This window comes from Miniopterus natalensis, chromosome 9 (genome assembly GCF_054644295.1).
Source record: "Miniopterus natalensis isolate mMinNat1 chromosome 9, mMinNat1.hap1, whole genome shotgun sequence".
Classification (NCBI taxonomy): Eukaryota; Metazoa; Chordata; class Mammalia; order Chiroptera; family Miniopteridae; genus Miniopterus; species Miniopterus natalensis.
In genome coordinates, this window is record NC_142089.1 from 30,997,983 (window position 1) to 31,018,719 (window position 20,737).

Genomic DNA, 20,737 nt, shown 5'->3' on the forward strand with positions numbered 1-20,737 from the left:
GGCCGAGCCTGGGCGGGGGACTCGGACTTCCCGCCCGGTGCGGGCCGCCCGGGTGGGGCCGCCGCATCTCGCTCCTCCGAGCCTTGCACCGAGGGCGCCGCGGGGAGCTCTCCCTCGGGGGTGCGACCCCTCCGCGATCCGGATCTGGCAGGGGCCTTTTCTCCAGTCTGGCCAGAGGCTGGTCCAAGCTCCCGGGCCCCTCCCGCTGCACACATCTGGAATGAATCTGAGGGCGAATGGGAGGGGGAAGTGGAAGGACGCGGGCGGGCAGGAGAGCGTGCGAGGGGCAGGTGGAACCGGGGAGAGGCGTGGGCCCCTGTATCTAGAGCCCGGGCTCAGTTATCTCGTGTCTTCCCACGTCACTCATCCCAGCCAGTCCACACTTCGCCCTCTTTACAGACAGAGAAACTGAGGCCTAGAGGGCAGGGATCTGCCTCCAGGACGCGCGGACAGGTGAGGCAGAGCCCGCGCGGCCACCTCCCGACCCGCCTGTCGCTCGGCTCCCCAGCCCCGCGCGGCGCACTCGCTGAGCCGGGCTCTCAGCTGGGGGCCTGGTGTCCGTCTGTCGGTCTGAGAGGCTGCCTCTCCGCTGGACTGAGGAGGGAGAAAGCAACCGGCGGGCAGAGGGGTCGGCGCCCTCCCGTTAAGGCGGCGAAAGCCCCAGGTTGTAGGTCCCTGAACCGCCAGCCGGGCCTGGGGCGGGGACGAGGTCGCGGCGTTAGAACACCCGATGCGCGGTCAGGTGGGAGAGGAGGGGACGGCGGGGACCTCCTGGTGGCAGCTGCAGCCCAAACTTCTGGAGAGGAGCGGGGACCAGAGTGCGTGCGGCGCTGACTGTGCGCGTCTGGGAAGCACGGAGGGATGCGCGCGGCGCTTGGAGTGCATCGGGGAGCCGCAGGGGCCCGCATCCTGAGCAACAGACCTTGGACTTGGGCTGGTCACGGAAAGTGAAGCTGTGGTCTACCCAGCTCCAAGGACACCACTGGTGTGAACCGGGGGAGCCCCTGAGCAGGCTTGTACCCTTTTAAGGCCCAATCTACTCTAGCCTAGAATGCAAGTTAGGAAATGTCAGGTTCGCATGACTTTTCATGAGAGCTTGTAGGAGCATACTTTGTCCCCTTTTATCTGAATTTTGGGTACGGGTGACTAATGGTGGCACCTTTAGGCCTGGTAGAGTCAAACATAAGAGCTCTGACCATGACCTGCCTGGAACCCTTGATGGCTCCCTATAACCAACACCTTAGCACAGCAGCGGATGCCCTGGGAGACTTGGACCTTCATCCTGTTTACTCTTCCTTAAGCATACCTCCTCCCCATCCCCACACGGTGCCTTTGTGCGTGCCCTGTCTGGAGTGCCTTTCCTCCCCTTTTTCCACCTGGAGAGCGCCTACTCACCTTTCAAGACCGGCTCAATGCTCTTGGCAGGAGTCAGAAGACACAAATTCTAGTCCTGGTCTTGTGTAAACCGAGGGAGCAGACCAGATAATGTTGCAGGTCTTTTCCAACTCTGCCTTTCACAAATTCATTCCTTTATTCAGCAGACATTCCCTGAGCACCCACTCCATGTGGCCAGTGGTGCTGTGGGAGTCCTGAGGAACTCCCTAACCCAGCCACGGGGGCAGGAGCTGCTTCCCGGAGCACGGGGGTTTGAGTAGGAGTTTGCTGGGGATGGGCAGCAATGGGCACCCCTTGTGCCCGAGTTTCCTTGTCTGCAAAATAGGAAGACTAACTCTTAGCCTTGGGATTTCCCTTGGGAGTCCATAAGCGGTAGTTGTTAGAGGCCCAGCTCAGAGCAAGTGATCAGCCAGTGGAGGAGGGAGGTGGTGCTGCGGGCTGAGGATCTGCCTCCTGATTTGAGGATCTGCCCTCCCCTTCCTTCTTCCTGCCTTAATCTCATACTTAGCCAGTTAGAGCATTGAGATTTGGGGTAGGGGGATGGGGGGTTCCAGGTACAGTAACAGTAACCCCTTGCGTGTATGTCACACTGGCTGGGTGCCAGCATCAGCTGGGCATGTCATTTCATTTAATCCTCATGAGGAGTTCCCATCTCCATGGCCTAGACTAGTGAACAGGCTCAGAGCAGTGAAGTGACTCATCCAGGCTCAGGATTGGACCTACATTCTTCTGTCACGAAAGCTCTCCACATGGGAAAGAGCTCAGGGCAGACTGAGCTTCCCCTCTCATCCAGCCTTTGCTTTCCCAAAGGTGTGAGTTGTTCCTCATCAGGGCAGCTCCTCGCTCTGGGGACTTCCAGAGACAAGGGGTCTGTTGTCTCCTCTATTCTTCCACACACAGCTCCACATGGCTGGGCACATAGAAGGGGCCCTGGGGGCTTATGTTGCTCAGCATTCTAAGAGCAACAACAATAATTGAGACTCTGATGGGTCAGTGATGTGGCCAAGGTCACACAGCAAACCAGGTGGTAGAATTGGAGTTGCCCAGGATCCCAAGGCCCTGAGGGCGGCTGGTCAAGCTGGGAGGAGGGGCCATCTCTCTCTAAGCCTTCTTTTAGCCTCCTTTGAATCCCTGCAGCCCAGCACCTCCCTGTCTGTCCAGAACAGGCTTAGTATCCCTTGCCTGCACCACTGCACAGCCTCTGAAAGTCCCCACTGGTCCATCCATAAGCCTGCCTCTGCCACACTCCTCTTCAACAGCTTCTTATCTCCCCAAAGATAAGGGTCACTCTCCCTAACCTGACAGGGCGCATGCGAGAGGCAACTGATCAAATTGTCTCTCTCTTTCCCCCTTCCTCTTTCTCTAAAAATAAATTTTAAAAAATATATTCTCAGGTGAGGATGAAATAAATAAATAAATGAGCTATTTTATATCATTAATATTAATAAGATATCTTACATTTTTTTTGGTACTGTCTTTGAAACCCGTGCACACTACATTTTACACTTATAGTGCCTCTCAATTTAGACTAGCCACATTTCAATTGCTCAGTAGCCACAAGTGGCCACCACATTGGCTAGTGCAGGTGGAGGCTTCTTAAGGGCAGGAGCCATCCATGCCTGATCCTCAGTGCCCAGCTGTGTTTTGCATTAACCATTGCATTGTGGTTAAGACCCAGGCTGGAAGCTCAGCTTTGCATTTAACAGCTGTGTTACATTGACCAGTCCCGCTGGGCCTCAGCTCCCTCATCTATAAAGTGGTGATGGTAACATTTTCAATATGGCTCATAATGTTAATATAAATTAAATATTTTTACAGATATAGTTTATAGATCTTTACAGACACAAAACTGAAGGTGAGGGAGGAAAAATAGCTGGTCTGGTGAGTGCACAGGATATGTGGGGAGAATCCTTTCGCCTGGCCTTCCGCACTGATTGAATTTGAGGCCTGTGCCTTTGCCCACCTCCCCCTCCCAGAGTCCTGTTCTGCAGGAGGGTCAGACAGACTAATGCTGGTGGCTCCAGGAGCTGAAGGCTATTGAGCTTGCTGGGGGGTTATAATGTGCTGTGGGAATGATGGTCTGTAGGCTGGCTGAGGATTTATTGCCCATTTAGTCAGGGGATGGGGGAGAAGGGGTGTGGTAGGGTGGGCATAAGGCCAGGCTGCAGCCGACTCATCCCTGGAGCCCGGGACTATGTGTGCTGGGCTCCCTGGTTCTCTGCGAGGCCAGGACTGGGCCCAAGTCTGCCTAGGCCTTGAGGACCTGTAGGGTCAAGCCAGTCTGGTTGCCATCCCTTTTTTCTCTCCTCACACCTTTCGAATCTTCTGGGAGGAGGTGGACCTGGGACTGGACCAAAAAGCACAGCCGGATCTAGACAGGGAAGGGTAAGAAGCAGGCGTTTCTGGAGCAGACAATGGAGTGGCTGAGATGTGAACAAGGCCCACAGATCAGGTATTAGTGGTGGGAAGAGCTAACATTTATTGAACACTTACTGTATGCAATACATTTATCCCACTGACTCTCACAGTCTTCCCATTAGGATGACCCTGTTACCAGCCCAGAGGTGGGTAAATACGCTGGGGTTTAGAGGGTGACAACACTTGCCCAAGGTCCCACAGCTGGTGAGAGCCAGGGCTGAGCTTGCAGCCCCGGCTGTCTGCTCCAGATCCTGCCTTCTTAACCAGACATCAGCGTCATCATCAAGCTTCCAGTTTACTTCCCAGGGCCACCACCTTGTCAGACCCTTCTAAGGGCTCTGTGGGTTATGGTCCCCGACCTAATGGGAGGGGGAGAGGCTCAGACTGAGGAGTGGTGCCCCCAGGCCTGGACACTCGCCATATGCCTGCGCTTGTATTTGGTGCAGCACCGACAGCAGCTCATCATCACCTAATAGGTGCCAGGTGCTTGTGGACTCGCAGAAGCTGTGGGTTCACGCGTATTATCTGTAAGATAAGGAAGGTGAGGGAACTGGGGTGGGGGGGACTCCACGGTCAGTGAACTTGAATTACCCTCTGTCACAACTTAACACACCCCAGAGAGGTTTTCTGAGTGAGTCCCTGAAGAGAACTACCAGGACCAGCCCTGCCCATGGGCTGCTGGGACAATGGGACCAGCATCTTCCTAAATGGCCTGAAGCCATCCTCTATGTCCCGTCCCTGCTGCCCCAGAAGACCGTGCTGGGAAGTGTTCTCCCGCAGGTGGCAGTGATCATGTGAGCACAGCAGGGCCTGGTGAGGACAGCTGAGGGTCAAACACCAGGAATGGGACTTGGGAGGTCCTGGGGGCAGCAGCTCCATCCACTGATGCCTTCTCTACCCCTGGTTCTGGCCTGGTTCTCCACTCAGACTCACAGCCCTGTAGTGGGAGAAAGACACCTTCATGTATTCACAACCCAACCCAATTAATGCCAAGTTATCGGGGAACACAGTAACGGAGAACCCTGGGGCATCTCAGAGTTTTTCCAGGGGACACAGTGCTGGAATTGGTTCTTGGAGAACTTGCTGATTTCACAAGAGAGGAGGAGGGCATTCCAGGCAGAAGGAACAGGATATGCAAAGGCCTGGAGAGAGCAGCTACTAAATAGGCCTGTATAATTGGGGCAGGTGGGTGGGAGAGTTGGAAGACAGGCAGTGCCAAGATCTGAAGATCCTAGAATGGCAAGTGCAAGAGCTGGGACGCACCCTGCTGGTCTGGTCCACTGTGGCCCGTGGCAGCTGGAGGAGGGACAAGGCCTCCCAGCACTGCCTGTTGGAGAGCTCAGCAAAGCCAGCCTCAGCTTCCCTTCTGTAAAGTAAGAGTATAGATTCTTTGGGGTCAGGCCTGCTGAGGGTTTGGGAGATTTTGCAGACCTGCTTAAGGACAGGGCTTCACTTCACCCCCATCCCTCCAGAGGGCAGTCCTGATGGGGTGCGTGGGGAAGGGAGGGCTGCAGTCACCAGATCAGATGCTGCTGAGGACAGGATCTAGAGTGGGCCCTGCCTGGTGCCCAGAGGGCCCCATTACGACTTCTGTGGTCCTAGCCCTGTGCCTACTACACCCAACAGGCTAAGTCAGCCCTGGCTCCCAGGCGGGTCTGACTCAACCCCTCCCGCAGGCACCATGGCCCGGAGCAGGGCGCTGCTGCTCCTGCTGCTGTTGCTGCTGCAGCTGCAGCTAGGACGTGTGCTCACGGTGAGGGCCCCTGTGTTTGGCCGAAATGGAGCCCACAGCCTGAGCCCCGAAGAGAATGAATTTGTGGAGGAGGAGCCGGTGCTGGTCCTGAGTCCTGAGGAGCCGGGGCCTGGCCCAGCCACCATTAACTGCCCCCGAGACTGTGCCTGCTCCCAGGAGGGTGTTGTGGACTGTGGTGGCATCGACCTGCGTGAGTTCCCAGGCGACCTGCCTGAGCACACCAACCACCTGTCCCTGCAGGTGAGATGGCACTGCACCAGTGGTCACCAGGGGCTGCCCCTGGACTCACAGCTCCCTGCTTGCCCAGAACCCATAGAGCTCCTGGCTCCCCACCCCCAGACCTGGGGTATTAGGCCAGGTCAGACCCGAGGATCTGGCTCCATGCTGAGGTGTCCCCACTCTGTGAGAATCCCAGTCACAGAGCTGTTTCACTGGGAGTCTGGGCTGAAGCTCATAAGTAGAGTCAGGCCCTATCTGAAAATGGACACGGACCTGCCCAGCAGCTGACCCCCAGACCCATTACAGGCCAGGAACACAAGAGCAAAGTGGACCCTGATAGAGTGCTCTCTCCAGCTGCGGTATAGGAAGTGGGACGTGGAGTTCCAGATGGGGACTCCACGAGCACCGCTACACCGGATCCCCCTTGTGTGGCCCAGTAGCCCCGGGGAGAGGAAGGGGCTGTTACATCCATTTCCAGAGGAGATCAGGTCCAGTGAAGGGAAGTCACCCACCCACAGTCACACAGCCTTGTGGACCTGGGCTGGCAGTGGTGGGAGCTCAAGGCCAGGGTAGCCTGCCAGGGAAAGGGACAAGTTGATAATAGCACTTATTTTTTGTTCGTTCACTCCTCCATTCATAAAATATCTCCTGGGTACCTGCTCTCCACCTCTGGTCCTGTGTGAGGTGCTGGGCACAAAGGGAGGACTTAGGGGCTCATAGGGAGGACATATCCTGCCCTGAGGTACTCCCAGTTGTGGGGGAGGCAGAGACCTAAACAAGTAGGGAGAGCGATAGATGGAGATAGAAGGACTAATGTGAGGCCTGGAGCAGCTCTTGACCTAGCTCCCAATCCAACCCAGGAAGGCTTCTGGAGGAGGTGGTACCAGACCCAGATTTTAAAGCATTCCAAGGGGAGTGGGAAACGCAGAACCCAGAAAGGGAACCCAAAGTAGTTTCTGGAGTAGGAGTTGGGAGAACGGGCTGTCACCCAGTGGGACATGCAGGGAGCAGGTTTGAAGAGGGATGACACTCCAAGTTTGAACTGCCTGTGGACACCCATGTGTGGGCTCTTAGACTGTGGGACCCACATGTCTGTTGTGCCTCTAGCACCCAGATGTGGGCAAGGCCCAGAGCCAGCACCCAGGGTCTATCTACCATGGGGGAGAATTCCAAGAGAGGTGCCCAACAGAGGGACTGGCTCCTGAGATTGGGGCTGACGATGGCGTTGGACCTACCCCTCATGCTGCTTCCTCACCTCCCCCCACCCCCCCACCCCCCCAGAACAACCAGCTGGAGAAGATCTACCCAGAGGAGCTCTCTCGGCTGCACCGGCTGGAGACTCTGAACCTTCAGAACAACCGCCTGACTTCCCGAGGTGAGGGGTCACCCAGTGCCGGGGATGGGGCACCTGCAGACCCCGTGATATAGAAAAGAGCAGGTCAGGGCTGGGCTGGCAGTGGGTCCTGGGTGTTGCCTAAAAGCCACTCCTGGGTGTCTCCGAAACCTGGAAGTTGACTCAGGAGAGAGGCTTCAAAGACCTTTGTCGTAGACTCTTCAGTTCACAGAAGGTCTTTAGAATCAAAGAGTTGTAGAGGCCTCAAATTTTAAAAAGTAATTTTTTTTCTGATGTTGAAAATAATTTTGATTATAATAGAAAATTTGAAAATATAGAAAACGAAAACCCCAGTCATGATTCTGCCACTTGGAGTTCATCACTGTTAACATTTTGGTATATTTCTTTCTAGTTTTAAAAAGCAGCTTTATTGAGGTACAATTTGTATACCATAAGATTTACCCAATCAAAAGGTACAATCAATGAGTTTTAGTAATTCATCCAGTCGTACAACCACCATCACAATCCAACGTAGTCCTGTGTCCCTGCGTTCTCTCATTCCTAACGGAATTTATAGTAAAGGTAGTTTAACTATTGTAAGTACTTTGTTTCACTCAGCAGTTAGCTCAGCAGCATTTCTCACGTTGCTAAACTCTCCGTGGCCGTCATTTTACACAGCAGCAGCGGACTGTTCCATGGAGGGATGCTGCACAGTTTACATAACTGTTCCCTCCTGTTAGATAGTTGGGTGAGTCCCAGCATCTGAGGGTCTGGGATCCCGGAACCTAGTGTCATGGGCTGGCCTCAGGACTGGAGAAGGGCCAGCCTGGCCGGGATCCCAGACAGCTGAGTCCTGACACTAGATGGGGCAGGGGCAGGCCAGGTGGTGGGGAGGCTCAAAGGCTAAAACCGTGCCCTGCCATGGCGTGGGGTATGAAGGTCGGATCCTGTGGGGCTGCCCCCAGGGGAGTACTTCCTGGCAGGGAGAATGTCAGTCTGTGTCCTCTGTCCCACCGCCTGACCTTACAGGGACCCATTCCCACCCAGGTGGCTCTGAGCAGGTGAAGGATTAGTCACCCCTCGGTGTGCATTTCCCACCTGCGCCTGTGAGCTTGGGCCCCTGTGAGCAAGGGGCTGGGGAGGCCTGTGGGACTGGCTGGGAAGAGGGCAGAGCCACACCTGCCTCAGGGAGTGCCCTCCCCGTCCTGGCCAGCGGGGTGGGCTTGTGGGAGGGGGGTTGGTGCTGGTGTGCTCCCCTGTAGCGTCTCCTTCATCCAGGGCTCTGACCGATGCCTGTCCTTTGAAGGGCTCCCGGAGGAGGCGTTTGAGCATCTGACCAACCTCAATTACCTGTACCTGGCCAATAACAAGGTGAGGGGCCGCAGCAGGGAGGAAGTGTGCTGCCCACGCCCCCTGGTGTCAGAGACTGAGTTTAGGGAGCTTTCACGGGGTGGGGGAGGCTTCTTCTGGGCTGGCCACTGGGTCCCCATTGCTGCACAGACACAGCCCATACCCCACCCCTTAACCCAGGGCATCAGAATGGTCGGTTAATGAAGCCAGAGGCCAGGACTTACAAGAGTGTAGGGGGGTGGAAGCTCTTCTCCGTGCAGCAGGGGCACTTTCAGGACTTTGGGGAGATAGCACTTAAAGGGCCATTAAGGATAACAGGATTTGAGGCAGAGGACACTGAAGTAGAAAGGACAGGATGAGAAAAGGCACAAAGACACAACCTCAGAATACTTGGTGTACCCCAGAGCTTTGTCCTGGCCCCTTCTCTCTGAACTCTCTCCATAATGGCCTTGCCCAACCCCTTCCACTCCTTCCACTCGAGACTCAAAGATCCTTCTGCCTCCCAGTTGTCTCCCCTAGATGTCTGATGGAAGTAGGACTGCTCCCTGCCCATAGCCCCCAGTCCTTCTGCACGCTCTCCATCTCTGTAAAGGGCGTCTCCAACCACCTTCAGTGCTGCTGGTCTGAGTGCAAAGCTCGCCACCTCCAGCAGCACAGAAGCCCCTCCCCCACCTACTATCTAGCAACTGGGCAACCCTGCCTCGTTTGCTGACCCTTCTCCTTGCAGCAGCCAGAATGACCTTTAAAAATCATGCCCGATCCTCTCCTACATCCCCCCTTCCTGCTTAAGTCCTTAAGTGGGTTTGCCTTCCGCCCAGAACGAAAGCCACACTTCCCCCTGCTTCTCTTAACATGGCTCCACTCTCTCTCTCTCTCTCTCTCTCTCTCTCTCTCTCTCCTCTTCAGCCCCCAAACCGGGGCACCCCCACCCTCCCATGCCGGGTTTGCACTTGCTGCTCCTGCTGCCTTGGCTGCTCTCCTCTCAGAGGGCATTTATGGTGCCATCGTGCCTTAAGTGCCTGTCACCTGTTCCCTGAGCGCCAACCCAGTGGCTCTGTCTTCAGCCCGTTTGAAGGCCCTGCATGGCAGTGATCATTATCAGAGACTATTATTGCCCCGCTTATTGTCTTCTTCACTAGGATGGAAGCTGGGGGGCGGGCAGAGGCACTTCTCTGTCTTGTTGCCCAGGACATGCCCAGCGAGCTCCTGGAAACGTGCCTGGAATGTTGTAGACTCAGGCTCTACTGTTGAATGAATGAAGGGTGGACATTGTGGGCTGTGTCCGGGAAAGCGTGGGTGCTCACTGTGGCTGGACAGAGAGCCAGTGTTGGGGACCAGTGAGAGTAGAGAACAGAAGGACAGACAGGGCAAGGGACAGGCCTGGTGGGCTTTGAATGCCAAGCTCAGGGCCGTGGGGAGCTGCCGAGGTTCTGTGTTTGTGTTATCAGAGGAAGTGGATGGGTTTCCATTTTAGAAAGATGGCTGTGGTTGCTGGGAGGAGACAAATGAAGGGGCCTAGATGAGCAGCAGGCAGTGGGACCCAGAGCCGACTTCCTCCCCTCCATTGATCTTTCTGCCCCAACTCTTCCATTCCCAGCTGACTTTGGCACCTCGATTCCTACCAAACACTCTGATCAGTGTGGACTTCGCTGCCAACTATCTCACCAAGATCTATGGGCTCACATTTGGCCAGAAGCCAAACTTGAGGTCAGAGGTCAGAGGGGAGCCCTGGGCCCAGGCTGGGGAAGGGGGAGGAGCTGAGCAGAGGCTGCCACCCTGAGTGAGGCAGAGAGGACCCAGATAGGCCCCGGAGGAGGGCCTGCTGTGCAGTATGGGCATGATGCCCTGTGCTCAAGGCTATGGTGATAGACGCCCAGGGCCTGCGGGGGCACAGACTCCAAAGGCTGAGACCTCAAGTATGAGGAGGAATCCATCCAGGAGGCAAGACAGAGGGTGATGTCTGTGGAACTGTGGGAGCTGGGTGAGGGTGCTTCCCCCCTTCCTCAGCCCCTGGGGAGAAAGCACCTCCCAACAGGCAGAGCCTTGGGAGGAATGAGCAGGGCAGGGTGGTGCTGGTGGGGTTGACCACTCCTGGTGTCGCTTCTGTACCTGAATCTGTCACCTCACTCTATTCTCTCTATCCCCATAGTCCAATCCCATAGATGAGAAGGCTGAGGCCCAAGAAAGGCACACAGTGAGAATGATCTATGTATTTTTTTCTGGGTCTTCTGGCCCTCTAGTATGCTAGCTCCATGAGGGCAGGATCTTGTTGGTTGTGTCCACTGCTATATCTTCAGAGTCCAGAACTTTCCTGGCATATAGGGGCACTCACTGTATACTTGCTGAGTGAATGAGATGTCACCTTCTCTGAGCCAGGCCCTGTGCTGGGCATCAGGGACAAAGAGGTATCAGGGACACTCCCCATCTTCAGGAGGTTCCACAGAACTCAGAGCCAGCTATGTGGGGGTGACAGGCAGGTACTCCAGGGCTGTGACAGTTGGGGAATGACTGAGAACCTTGAAGGGTATGGAGAAGCATGAACTGGGGGTCCTATTTCTGCCACTAACTTGTGGAGCAACCTCTGGTGGATCTTGGTTCCCTCAGCTGTACAGGGGAGACTACATTTGCAGAGGTTCCTCATATGGGAGGAGGGTGCACTAGGCCCCAGACCCAACCTAAGCAAGGTTTGGAGGCTCACCAGGTGAGTGGACACTGGGGCCAGGGGTGATTTGGGGGCCTGGGTGGGTGAGGACCTGAACTTCACCCCCCAGGTCTGTGTACTTGCACAACAACAAGCTGGCAGATGCTGGGCTGCCAGACAACATGTTCAATGGTTCCAGCAACGTCGAAATCCTAATTCTGTCCAGCAACTTCCTGCGCCATGTGCCCAAGCACCTGCCGCCTGCCCTCTACAAGCTGCACCTCAAGGTAGGAGGGAGAGGGCAGATGGGGCATCCCCAGTTCAGGGTCCCGTAGCCGGGGAAGAACCCAGGCCCACATGGACACAGTGGCAAGGCTGTGGGGCCTTGGGCACATGTCAGAGGGCACAGCATCCACTACAAAGAAGCAGGCAGAAGCCTGGGCACCTGGCTGTCAGTCCCATACCCAGAGTGCTCCAGGCCTGGGCCCGCTCCTCATGGCTCCCTCAGATCCCTCCCCGTACTTCCTTCCAGGGCTCTGACCTTGCCCCTTGGCTGTCTCTCATGCTCCCCCCCTCACTGCCTCATCCCCCAGAACAACAAGCTGGAGAAGATCCCACCAGGTGCCTTCAGTGAGCTGAGCAACCTGCGGGAGCTATACCTGCAGAACAACTACCTGACTGATGAGGGCCTGGACAACGAGACCTTCTGGTAAGACCCTGCCTGGGCCCTCAGCAGGACCAGGCACTGGGGACGCTCCTCCCAGGGCCCACCCAGCCAGACCCTCTCACACACATCTCCCGCCCACCTGCCCTGGCCAGTCTCCCTGGAGAAGGAACTTTGAGGCGTGTGACTCTGCTGACATTTCTGTCCCCAAGAACAGAACAAGTGATGTGTATGGGTAGGAGCTGCCAAAATTCCAGTGAGGCAGGGAAGCGTTTGCAGAGGCTGGCTTCTCTGTACAAAATAGAAACTCAAACATTCTTGTTGAAGGTAAACATAGTTTTATTTTTTTTAGGGCCCAGAATAGCCAAAAAAAAAAAAAAAAAAAGAAAGGCCTTAAACAATTAATCTTCAAATAAACCCCTATGTGTCAGAAACCATGCTAAGCCTTCCTACACTAGTGCTGTTGAGTAATCCAATGAGAGGCTTGGAGAGAATTCAGGTCCCTCAGTGAGCAAATGGCAGAACTGGGATGAATTAGGGGTAGTTTCCCTGCCACCTCCCTTGAGGAAATAGTGGAAAGGAGAGTGGGCTCCTGCTACGTGGGCTCCTGCCAACTGTCCTGATCACCCTCGCCCCAGGAAGCTCTCCAGCCTGGAGTACCTGGATCTGTCTAGCAACAACCTGTCGCGGATCCCCGCGGGGCTGCCACGCAGCCTGGTGCTCCTGCACCTGGAGAAGAACGCCATCCGGAGTGTGGACGCAGATGTGCTGACCCCCATCCGCAGCCTGGAGTACCTGCTGCTGCACAGCAACCAGCTGCGCGCGCACGGCATCCACCCGCGGGCCTTCCAGGGCCTGAAGCGGCTGCACACGGTGCACCTGTACAACAACGCGCTGGAGCGCGTGCCCAGCGTCCTGCCTCGCCGCGTGCGCACCCTCATGATCCTGCACAACCAGATCACAGGCATCGGCCGCGACGACTTCGCCACCACCTACTTCCTGGAGGAGCTGAACCTCAGCTACAATCGCATCACCAGCCCGCTGGTGCACCGCGACGCCTTCCGCAAGCTGCGCCTGCTGCGCTCCCTGGACATGTCTGGCAACCGGCTGCACACACTGCCGGCCGGGCTGCCCCGCAACGTGCACGTGTTGAAGGTCAAGCACAATGATCTGGCTGCCCTGGCACGCGGGGCGCTGGCCGGCATGGCCCAGCTGCGTGAGCTCTACCTCACCAGCAACCGGCTACGCAGCCGGGCCCTGGGCCCCAGCGCCTGGGCCGACCTTGCCCATCTGCAGGTAAGGGGGAGGGCCAGGGCCTGGGCATGAGGGCAGTGTCAGCTGGGGAGGCCAGGCCTTAGGTTAGGTGGGCTGGGCCATGCAGAGAATATGGTTGGCATGCCTGGTACGGAGTGAAGATCAGAATACAGCTGGTATGGCCGGAAAGAGCTCACTACCTGCAGGTACAGGCTTGAGGAGGCCTATGGGGGTAAAGGGAGGTCATGGCTACAGGCAGAGGCCCATGGTTCAGGAGGACTGGGGGCAGGGGCAATTCAGGTGGCAGGAAAGTCAAGCTTACCCACCCACAGACACTGGAATATGTGCCTAGAGAAGGCTGGGCTTGGGGGAGGGGAGGGCGGTAAGGCCAGTGAGGTGGTCTGCATAGGGTTGGGGAGTCTGCTTGAGGTGTCTGAGCAGCAGGGGTGGCTGTTGTGGCCATGGTCAGAGTCAGGCAGGGTGTCAGGCCATAGGAATTGAGCTTTTTACAATGAAACCTCCCCACTCAATGAGGGGCCAAAAGGGAACTTCATTAGAGAAACCTGGGAGGCAGGCCAAGGTGCTGCCAGGCCCACCGAGGAGCTTCGGGGCCTGAGCCACAGCAGTCCTGTGTGCCTCAGATGTCCTCAGGGCTAGCTCCTCCCTCTTTCTTAGGGATCTGCTCAAATGTCACCTCCTTGGGGGGTCTTCTTTCACCGCCTACCACCTTCCTCTGTTTTGTTTTTCTTCGTAACCTTCATCCCTCCCCAGCATTAGGTCATCTGTTTGCTTGTTTGTTGCCAGTTCTTTTCTCTAGAATAAGGGCAGGCATTTTAGTTTGGTGTGTTTACTGCTGGACCCAGGGCCCTGGCCTGCTAGACTCACAGTCCATGCTCGTAGGGGGAGCTGTCAGGACAGGGATGTCTGAGTGGGGGGCAGGGAGGCGAGGCAGAGCTCCGAGGATGGAGCAGGGTGGGAGTCGGGAGGCAGCTGGCCCTGCAGGAGCGAAAGCCAGGGTCTCTCCGCACCCAGACTGCCCTGCTGATTGCCAGACACTAGGATCCAGCCACCTGTGCCAATCAATCCCTCTTAGGTATATATACCCCAGGAACCCAGTTCTCAAGGGGCCCAAACCCCATTGTCTTCTCCTTCACACCTGCTCCTCCCGCATTTTCTATCTCACTTGAGGGCGTGCCATTCCCCGTGGTGCACACATGATACCTGGAAGCTGCCTTGACACCCCCTTTTCACATTGTCTGCCCCATAATGCCCCTTGTTACTATCGCCTGACAGTTCTTCCATCACATCTCAATCTGTCCAGTTCTCTATCCCTTCTGCCCATACCCCTCCCCAACCCATCCCCATTTCTTGCCTGGACCCAACCTTCCTAGGAACTCTCTACTGCTGCACTCCATGTGCAATCAAAGGGTATCTTGAAAAACATATGCTCAGCTACGTTCCTGCCCAGAACCCTTCTGTGGCTCCCCATTGCCCTTAGAACCCAGATCAGAATCCTTGCCATGGCCTTCAAGGCCTGCTCTGCCCTGTTTCCAACTGAGTTTCTTATTTTTCCAGACACACTGGGCTTTGCTCATACCGGCCCCTCTGCTGGAAAGCATCATTTCCACCCTGTCGACTCATTCATTCATTCCACAGTCTGTATTGAGACCCCGCCATGTGCAGACATACTTTTAGAACTGAGGACCCATCAGGGAATAAGACAGATGGAGGGTCACTCCTCTCCTGGAGCCTGTAATATCCCTAGGACTCAGGTGTCACCTCCCCTGGATGCCACCAATGATGGGCAGGTTAAATACTCCCTGGGCCTGGATGAGTTCAGTCAGGGCTGGGGTGTCTGTTAGGGGCAGATTCTTCCTCTTACTGTTGGATCTTTCTACAAGCAGCAGCTGTTCCCACTACTTCAGAGCCCCTACCTGTGCTGGCTGCTGTCAGTGCCCCTGACCCGAGGCTGAGTCAGGCTCCTCCTCCAGGCTCTCTCATTCACTAGCTGTCATTGTCAGACTCTGTGTCCATCTCCCCTGCCAGCCTGGCTTCCTGGAGGCAGTGTCTCAGTGGATTCCATGTCCCCAGCACCCTTGGGCACAGAGGATGTGGAATGAGTGAGGAAGTGCTGGAGCTGTGTGAAGGGAACACGGTGGGGAGCAGGGAGCCCTGTGTGTAGGGAGAGGTGATGGGGAGGCCCCCTATGGTGCAAGCTTGTGCTTCTCTTGAATGCTGAATCTGGATTCTCGGCCCCCCAGCTTCCTGACCTTGGGCCGCCACCTGTTGGAGTGAGGAAGGGAGCTTAGAAATGAGGGAGTCCCACCCGGGGCTGCACAAGTGTGTGTTAGATGAAGGTGTTCACATCTAGGTCTGCTCCCTGGGAAGACCACCCCATTTCTCTGGTTTCCTGCTTCCTGGGCTGTAGGCACATGGTGACTCTGAGACTGACCCCTGCCCATATGGCCCCCAAGGTCCACGAATGAGCAGCCCCACTCGTGTAGCCCCCAATCCCACCCTCCTCTGGCATAAGTGGGGTGAGATTCAAAGACTGGAGGATCCCTGGCCCCTGCCCTCTGGAGACTTTAGTCTTATGGGAGTGATGTGTGTTAATGAGGAAGGACTGTGGTGGCCAGACATCCTGGCTGTGAATCCACATGGGAAGGCAGAAGGAGCCCAGCAGAACAAAGGTTTGGAGTCAGGCGCACCGGCTTCTGGTCTTGTACAGGCTGTGTGGCCTTGGACACATCTCTTAACCTCTTTGAGCCTCTATTTCCCCATCTGGAAAATGTGGATAGTTATAGATCCCACCTCACAGGGTTATGGTGAGATTTAGATATGTTGGGGGTGGTTAGTGGGGGTCTTTGCAAGTTGTTAAGTGTTTTTACTTCCCTGGTTGCCCCTGCAGCTGCTGGACATCGCTGGGAATCAGCTCACAGAGATCCCTGGGGGGCTCCCTGAGTCGCTAGAGTACCTGTACCTGCAGAACAACAAGATCAGCACCGTGCCCGCCAATGCCTTCGACTCTACACCCAACCTCAAGGGGATCTTTCTCAGGTAGGAGGTCTCCTCTGGCCCTGCAGTGCCCCCCTGGGGCCTGCCCTGGCTCTAGTGGGATAGTCAAGCACATGGGAACAGTTTGCAGGTAGAAGTCAATGTTCAAAGCCAATTGGTGCAGGTGGGCATTATTGACGTTACTGTAGCAAGAAGGGATCCCAGAAAGCATCTTTCCCAATTTATAGCTGGAAAAATTGAAGCCCAGAGAGCATCGGTGATGTCATGTCCACAGCTGGCTGGGCATCAGACCCAGCGCAGCAGATGTCCAGGTCCTCACTGGGCTCTGGGAGTTTAGAATGATTCAGGGGACCCAGCTCCCCAAGGAGATAAGGAGCTTCCATACAGCAGAGCGAGGAAGGTTCTTGCCAACATCCCCACCTTCTATCACTCAAATCAGAAAGGAGGAGACATCAGGGAAAGGCAGAATGTACACTCCCAGGGGCTTTGTGGCCCAGAAGGATGCAGGCTTAGTGGCATTGGGGTGGAGTGTGACCTGTGCTTTGGCTCCTGCAGGGGACTGAGGCACAGAGAGTTGAGGGGGTTTGGGGCCAGAGCCCAGCCTCTGCCTTCCCCCAGCCTGTATGTCCCTGGCCCAGCATGGCTCTGGCCTTGCCTGTGTGCCACCTCACACCAGGCACCAGGGTGACCCAGGCCCACCCAGTAGGCTCAAAGTTGATTCCAGAGGGCAGGCGAGAGGAGGTTCCTGTGTCTGCCCTCACTGTGTGGATGAGTGGTCCAGGGCCAGCCCCTGTTCCCCCAAGCTATAGCCACACTGGACAGCTTGGACTCCCCTTGAGACAGTGCCCCCCAGCCCTCTGCCTTTTGTGTTTCTGTGTCACCTTCCTGGAGGGCCCATCCTCTCCTCTTTACCTGCAGAGGGTAAGTGTGGGGACTCTGGGGGCTGGGCTCCTGGCCCTGACCCCCAGTGGGTGGCCGTACAGGTTTAACAAGCTGGCCGTGGGCTCCGTGGTGGAGAGCGCCTTCCGGAGGCTGAAGCACCTGCAGGTCCTGGACATAGAAGGCAACTTTGAGTTTGGCGACGTTTCCAAGGACCGGGACCGATTAAAAGAGGAAGAGGAGGAGGAGGAGGAAGAGGAAGAGGAGGAGGACAGGCGATAGTGACCAGGTGAACCGGATCTGACCTAGGTGGGTGGTCTGTGTGGAGCGGTGCCAGTTTCCTGTCACTGACCCAGTCTAGGGCCATTGTGTCCATTCTTCACCCTCTGTCCCAGGCTCCACCATTCATTTGTGGGCCTGTAAGAGCATTTGCTGTGCAGCAGGCTGGGGGTGGAGAGCTGGGTAAAATAATCCCCCCGGAGGCTGGCCTGTGCCTGGGGGATTCTCCACAGGGGGTGAGTGCCCCCTGATGGTCACACACAGGGCCTGAGATGTGGAAGCAGGGAGTGGGTGTGGGGCCCAGGCAGAGGCTACTGCTGGAATCCAAGCCAGAGATTATGGGCAGGAGGTGAGGCTGCAGACAGGCAGATGGGCCTGAAAGGGATTGGGGAGGCTGGCTTGAGTGGTCCCTCTGGACACGGGGTGAGGGAGAGGCAAGGCCCAGGTCCGAGGGTGGAATTCAGGGTGGATGAGAGAACAGGTTTGATTAGGGGAATGCTGAGTTTGAGGGGCCTGAAAGGTACTGGGGGAGGTGTCCAGGGATGGGTTGGATATATGGGTCTGGGGTTCAGAAGTGAGATCGGGCCTGGAGGTGGGGTCCAGGCAACATCAGCCTGAGACAGTCACTGCGGCTGCAGGAGGCTGGGGGAGCTCACGGGGGGTGGGGGGGTGGGGGGGTGGGGGTGGGGGTGAGTGAGAGAGCATGGCCAGGGGAGGGGAGCCTGCAGAGGGGACTGAGATGGAGCAGCTAGGGAAGGAGGTAGGAAAGCCACAGACAGCCCAGAGCAGAGGGCGTTTACACATACATGTAACAAGCACCCGCACTTACACAAACTGCACCAACACACATGTACCCGTGCTCATGCACACATGTCTAAACATGCATACAGATCCACAAAGCACACATTTGTGGAACACACACTGCACACATGCACACACATTTACAGATGTAGAATATGTGCACAGATGCATCTCGATGCATATGGGCCCTGATGTGCACACATGTCCACACACATATACATGAGTGTTATGTATACACATGTTATGCATACATGCACAGTGGGAAGAATCAACTGTGTCAGTGCTGCTGAGAGGTGGATGGAGCTGAGCACTGCCCAGGGCCCACTGTGTTTATCCGTAAGACAGTCACCCGTGACCTTATGGGGATCAGCCTCAGGACAATAAAGGTAGAGAGAGTGGCTGGAAAGGAGTGGATCCAGGGAGTGAAGACAACTCTATCAAGAAGTTTGGCTGTGAAAAGATGAAAGTGAGTGGTACAGGGAAGGGGTAAGAAGTTCAGGCAGGGCTCAGTCATGTTGGGCCTTTTTTAAGGAACAAAGCTTGTTTGAATGCTGATGGGGAAGGGCCCATGTGGAGGGAGGAGTTAAAGATACAAGAGAAGAGAGCAGGGTGTTTTGGTGGTCCCTGTGGAAACAGTAGGAGGGACTCGCCTTAGCAGGAGGTCAGTGCTCCTTCCACTGTGGCAGGAGGGACAGAGGACTGAGGAGCTGCAGTCACAGGTTAGTGGCTTGGTGGCTGGACATAAAGTCACGTCAGCCAGACGCCTTTGGCCTTCTGTTTTCTCTGTGCAGCAGGAGGGGCAGAGCAGACAGGTGTGGGTGTGAGGATGGATAATTGGATCCATCTATGGCTGAGTTTTTGACCAGGTGCATGGGACAGGAGGGCAAGAAACAGGAAATTAAGTATATTGGCAAGAGACTGTCTACAGTGGTGGATCCTGGGGGTTAGGATGGGAGGGGAAAGAGGTGCAGGTGGGAGGGGTTGGCAGGCAGGGCTGCTGGAGGGGATGTTGGAGGAGGGCACTGGGATGTCAGCAAGCAGCCAGGTGGAGAGGTTTGGTTAGAGGGATATCAGGGTGAGCCAAGCTGGGGGTTAGGGTCAAGGTCTGGCTGTGGGAGGCCACTGGGCCACTCTTAGGAAGTTGAATTGAAGTAGGGCCTGGGGCAGAGAGGAACCTGAGGGGTGTGAAGACCTCATGGGTGATGACAGAGGTGGTGAGAAGAGCGTGCATAGAGGGAAGGCCCAGGGGCAGTGCTGGAGGTCATTTCCTCTACTCCAGGGGTCCAGGGCTATGAAGGTGGAGCCCCTTCTCTCCAGGCATTATCCTCAGGCAGAGCCAGGGGTCAGCAACAGGGGTGACTGCCACTCAGTGAGGATGCTGTGGACCTCACAAGGGGGCTGTGGAGTCCTGGGGTGGGAAAGGATCTGCTGCTTCTGGAGGACATTGCCATGGTCAGGTCAGTTGAACAGAGCCCTGGGTGAGGCCCCCCCCGAGTGTCTAGTGGGACCCAAAGGCCCTCTAGTTCACTCCAGGCCTGGCAACATCAACATGAGTACCTCCCACTGGCTCTGGGCTCTCAGGGGCAACTTCCCCTCTGGCCTGCAGTTATCTGGTCCTCCCAGAGCACCATCAAGTGGGCTCCCCAGCTTTGATCCACCTCCCTCAGGCAGGCTGTAGCTGGCGGGTCTGCTCTGGCCTCCCTGACTGTCCCACATGTTCTGCAGGACGATGGACATCGGACCCCTTTCTGCAGCACGTGCCTGTGCCCTGTGAGCCCTCGCTCCGCCACACTCCAGACGCACCCACCACTGCACCCACCCACATTCCCCAATACAAGCTGAACACACAGTCTCCCATCCACACCCCTTCCAACAGTTCGTGCCACAGCCAAACCCTTGCAGAGAGCACGACACACCTACACACACATTGCCCTCCAGAGGGTCTCACTCTTTACCCCACACCCACCACTGCCATCACGCCCTCTGAATCACGCAGACTCAGGAAAGGGCCTGACCCCACCCTGGCATGCACGGGCTCCCACTTCCTCCTCCATGCAGATACACACACACACACACACACACACACACACACACACACACAAGTTGCATGCAAATGGCCTTCCTTGGCCTATGCCACCAACAGCTCTTGCCACAGCCAGAAGTGGCCAGAACAGCTTGCCGTCTGCCTGTCCGTCTGTCCGTCCATCCTCTGGAGAAGACAGAGTTATCTCCGAGCTCTCTGCGGCCAGGCGCCTGCTGCCCTCTGGAACTCACAAAAGCTGGCTTTTGTTCCTCTTCCCTCCCTTTGGGGACAGGAACCTTCAGGACTGCTGCCCTGCCCCCCAGTTGCTAGGGAGTCGCTCCGTGCCATGCCCTGGCCAGCCACAAGCACATCCTGGATGGGCAAGGCCAGGGGGGAATTCTCCTGGGACTGCCAGGGGCCACAGGCAGGAGTGAGATGAAGGTCTCGGGGCTGGGCTGAATGAGGAGGAAGGGCCCGGCCCCACCCATGAGGCACTGTTTTTTATTCTTTGGGTCTGCAGGGAGTTCTGGGTTCCTTTTTTTAAAGAGAAAAATGATTAAAACGTCAAAGCTGATTTTTTTTTTCTACAGAAAAACTAATATAAATGCATTAGCCCTGTCTGGCAGCCTGTGGCCATGTCTGTGTGCGCTTCCTACCAGGTGCTGAGCTGGCACCCGGCCAGGGTGGACAGGATACAGGGATCTCAGCACCTG

At 56.2% G+C, this 20,737-nt stretch overlaps 1 protein-coding gene across 1 annotated transcript; it reads left to right on the forward strand.

Annotated features, from left to right (window-relative positions):
- Positions 1 to 379: 379 nt before the first annotated feature.
- PODN (podocan) lies at positions 380 to 19,984 on the forward strand. Its single transcript, XM_087819999.1, has 11 exons — positions 380 to 453; positions 5,490 to 5,806; positions 7,067 to 7,160; positions 8,425 to 8,489; positions 10,066 to 10,175; positions 11,240 to 11,396; positions 11,703 to 11,818; positions 12,412 to 13,069; positions 15,936 to 16,084; positions 17,026 to 17,230; positions 19,727 to 19,984. Exons 2-10 carry the CDS (start codon positions 5,495 to 5,497, stop codon positions 17,201 to 17,203), a joined length of 1,839 nt encoding a protein of 612 aa, XP_087676125.1. The 5' UTR covers positions 380 to 453; positions 5,490 to 5,494; the 3' UTR covers positions 17,204 to 17,230; positions 19,727 to 19,984.
- Positions 19,985 to 20,737: the final 753 nt, after the last annotated feature.

What these genes read in the sequence shown, in the direction of transcription:
- PODN (XM_087819999.1), top strand. Translation starts at nt 5,495, where the DNA reads ATGGCCCGGAGCAGGGCGCTGCTGCTCCTGCTGCTGTTGCTGCTGCAG. An exon ending in CCAACCACCTGTCCCTGCAG is followed by an intron (nt 5,807 to 7,066) that starts GTGAGATGGCAC and finishes CCACCCCCCCAG; the next exon opens with AACAACCAGCTGGAGAAGAT. An exon ending in CTGGACAACGAGACCTTCTG is followed by an intron (nt 11,819 to 12,411) that starts GTAAGACCCTGC and finishes CCCTCGCCCCAG; the next exon opens with GAAGCTCTCCAGCCTGGAGT.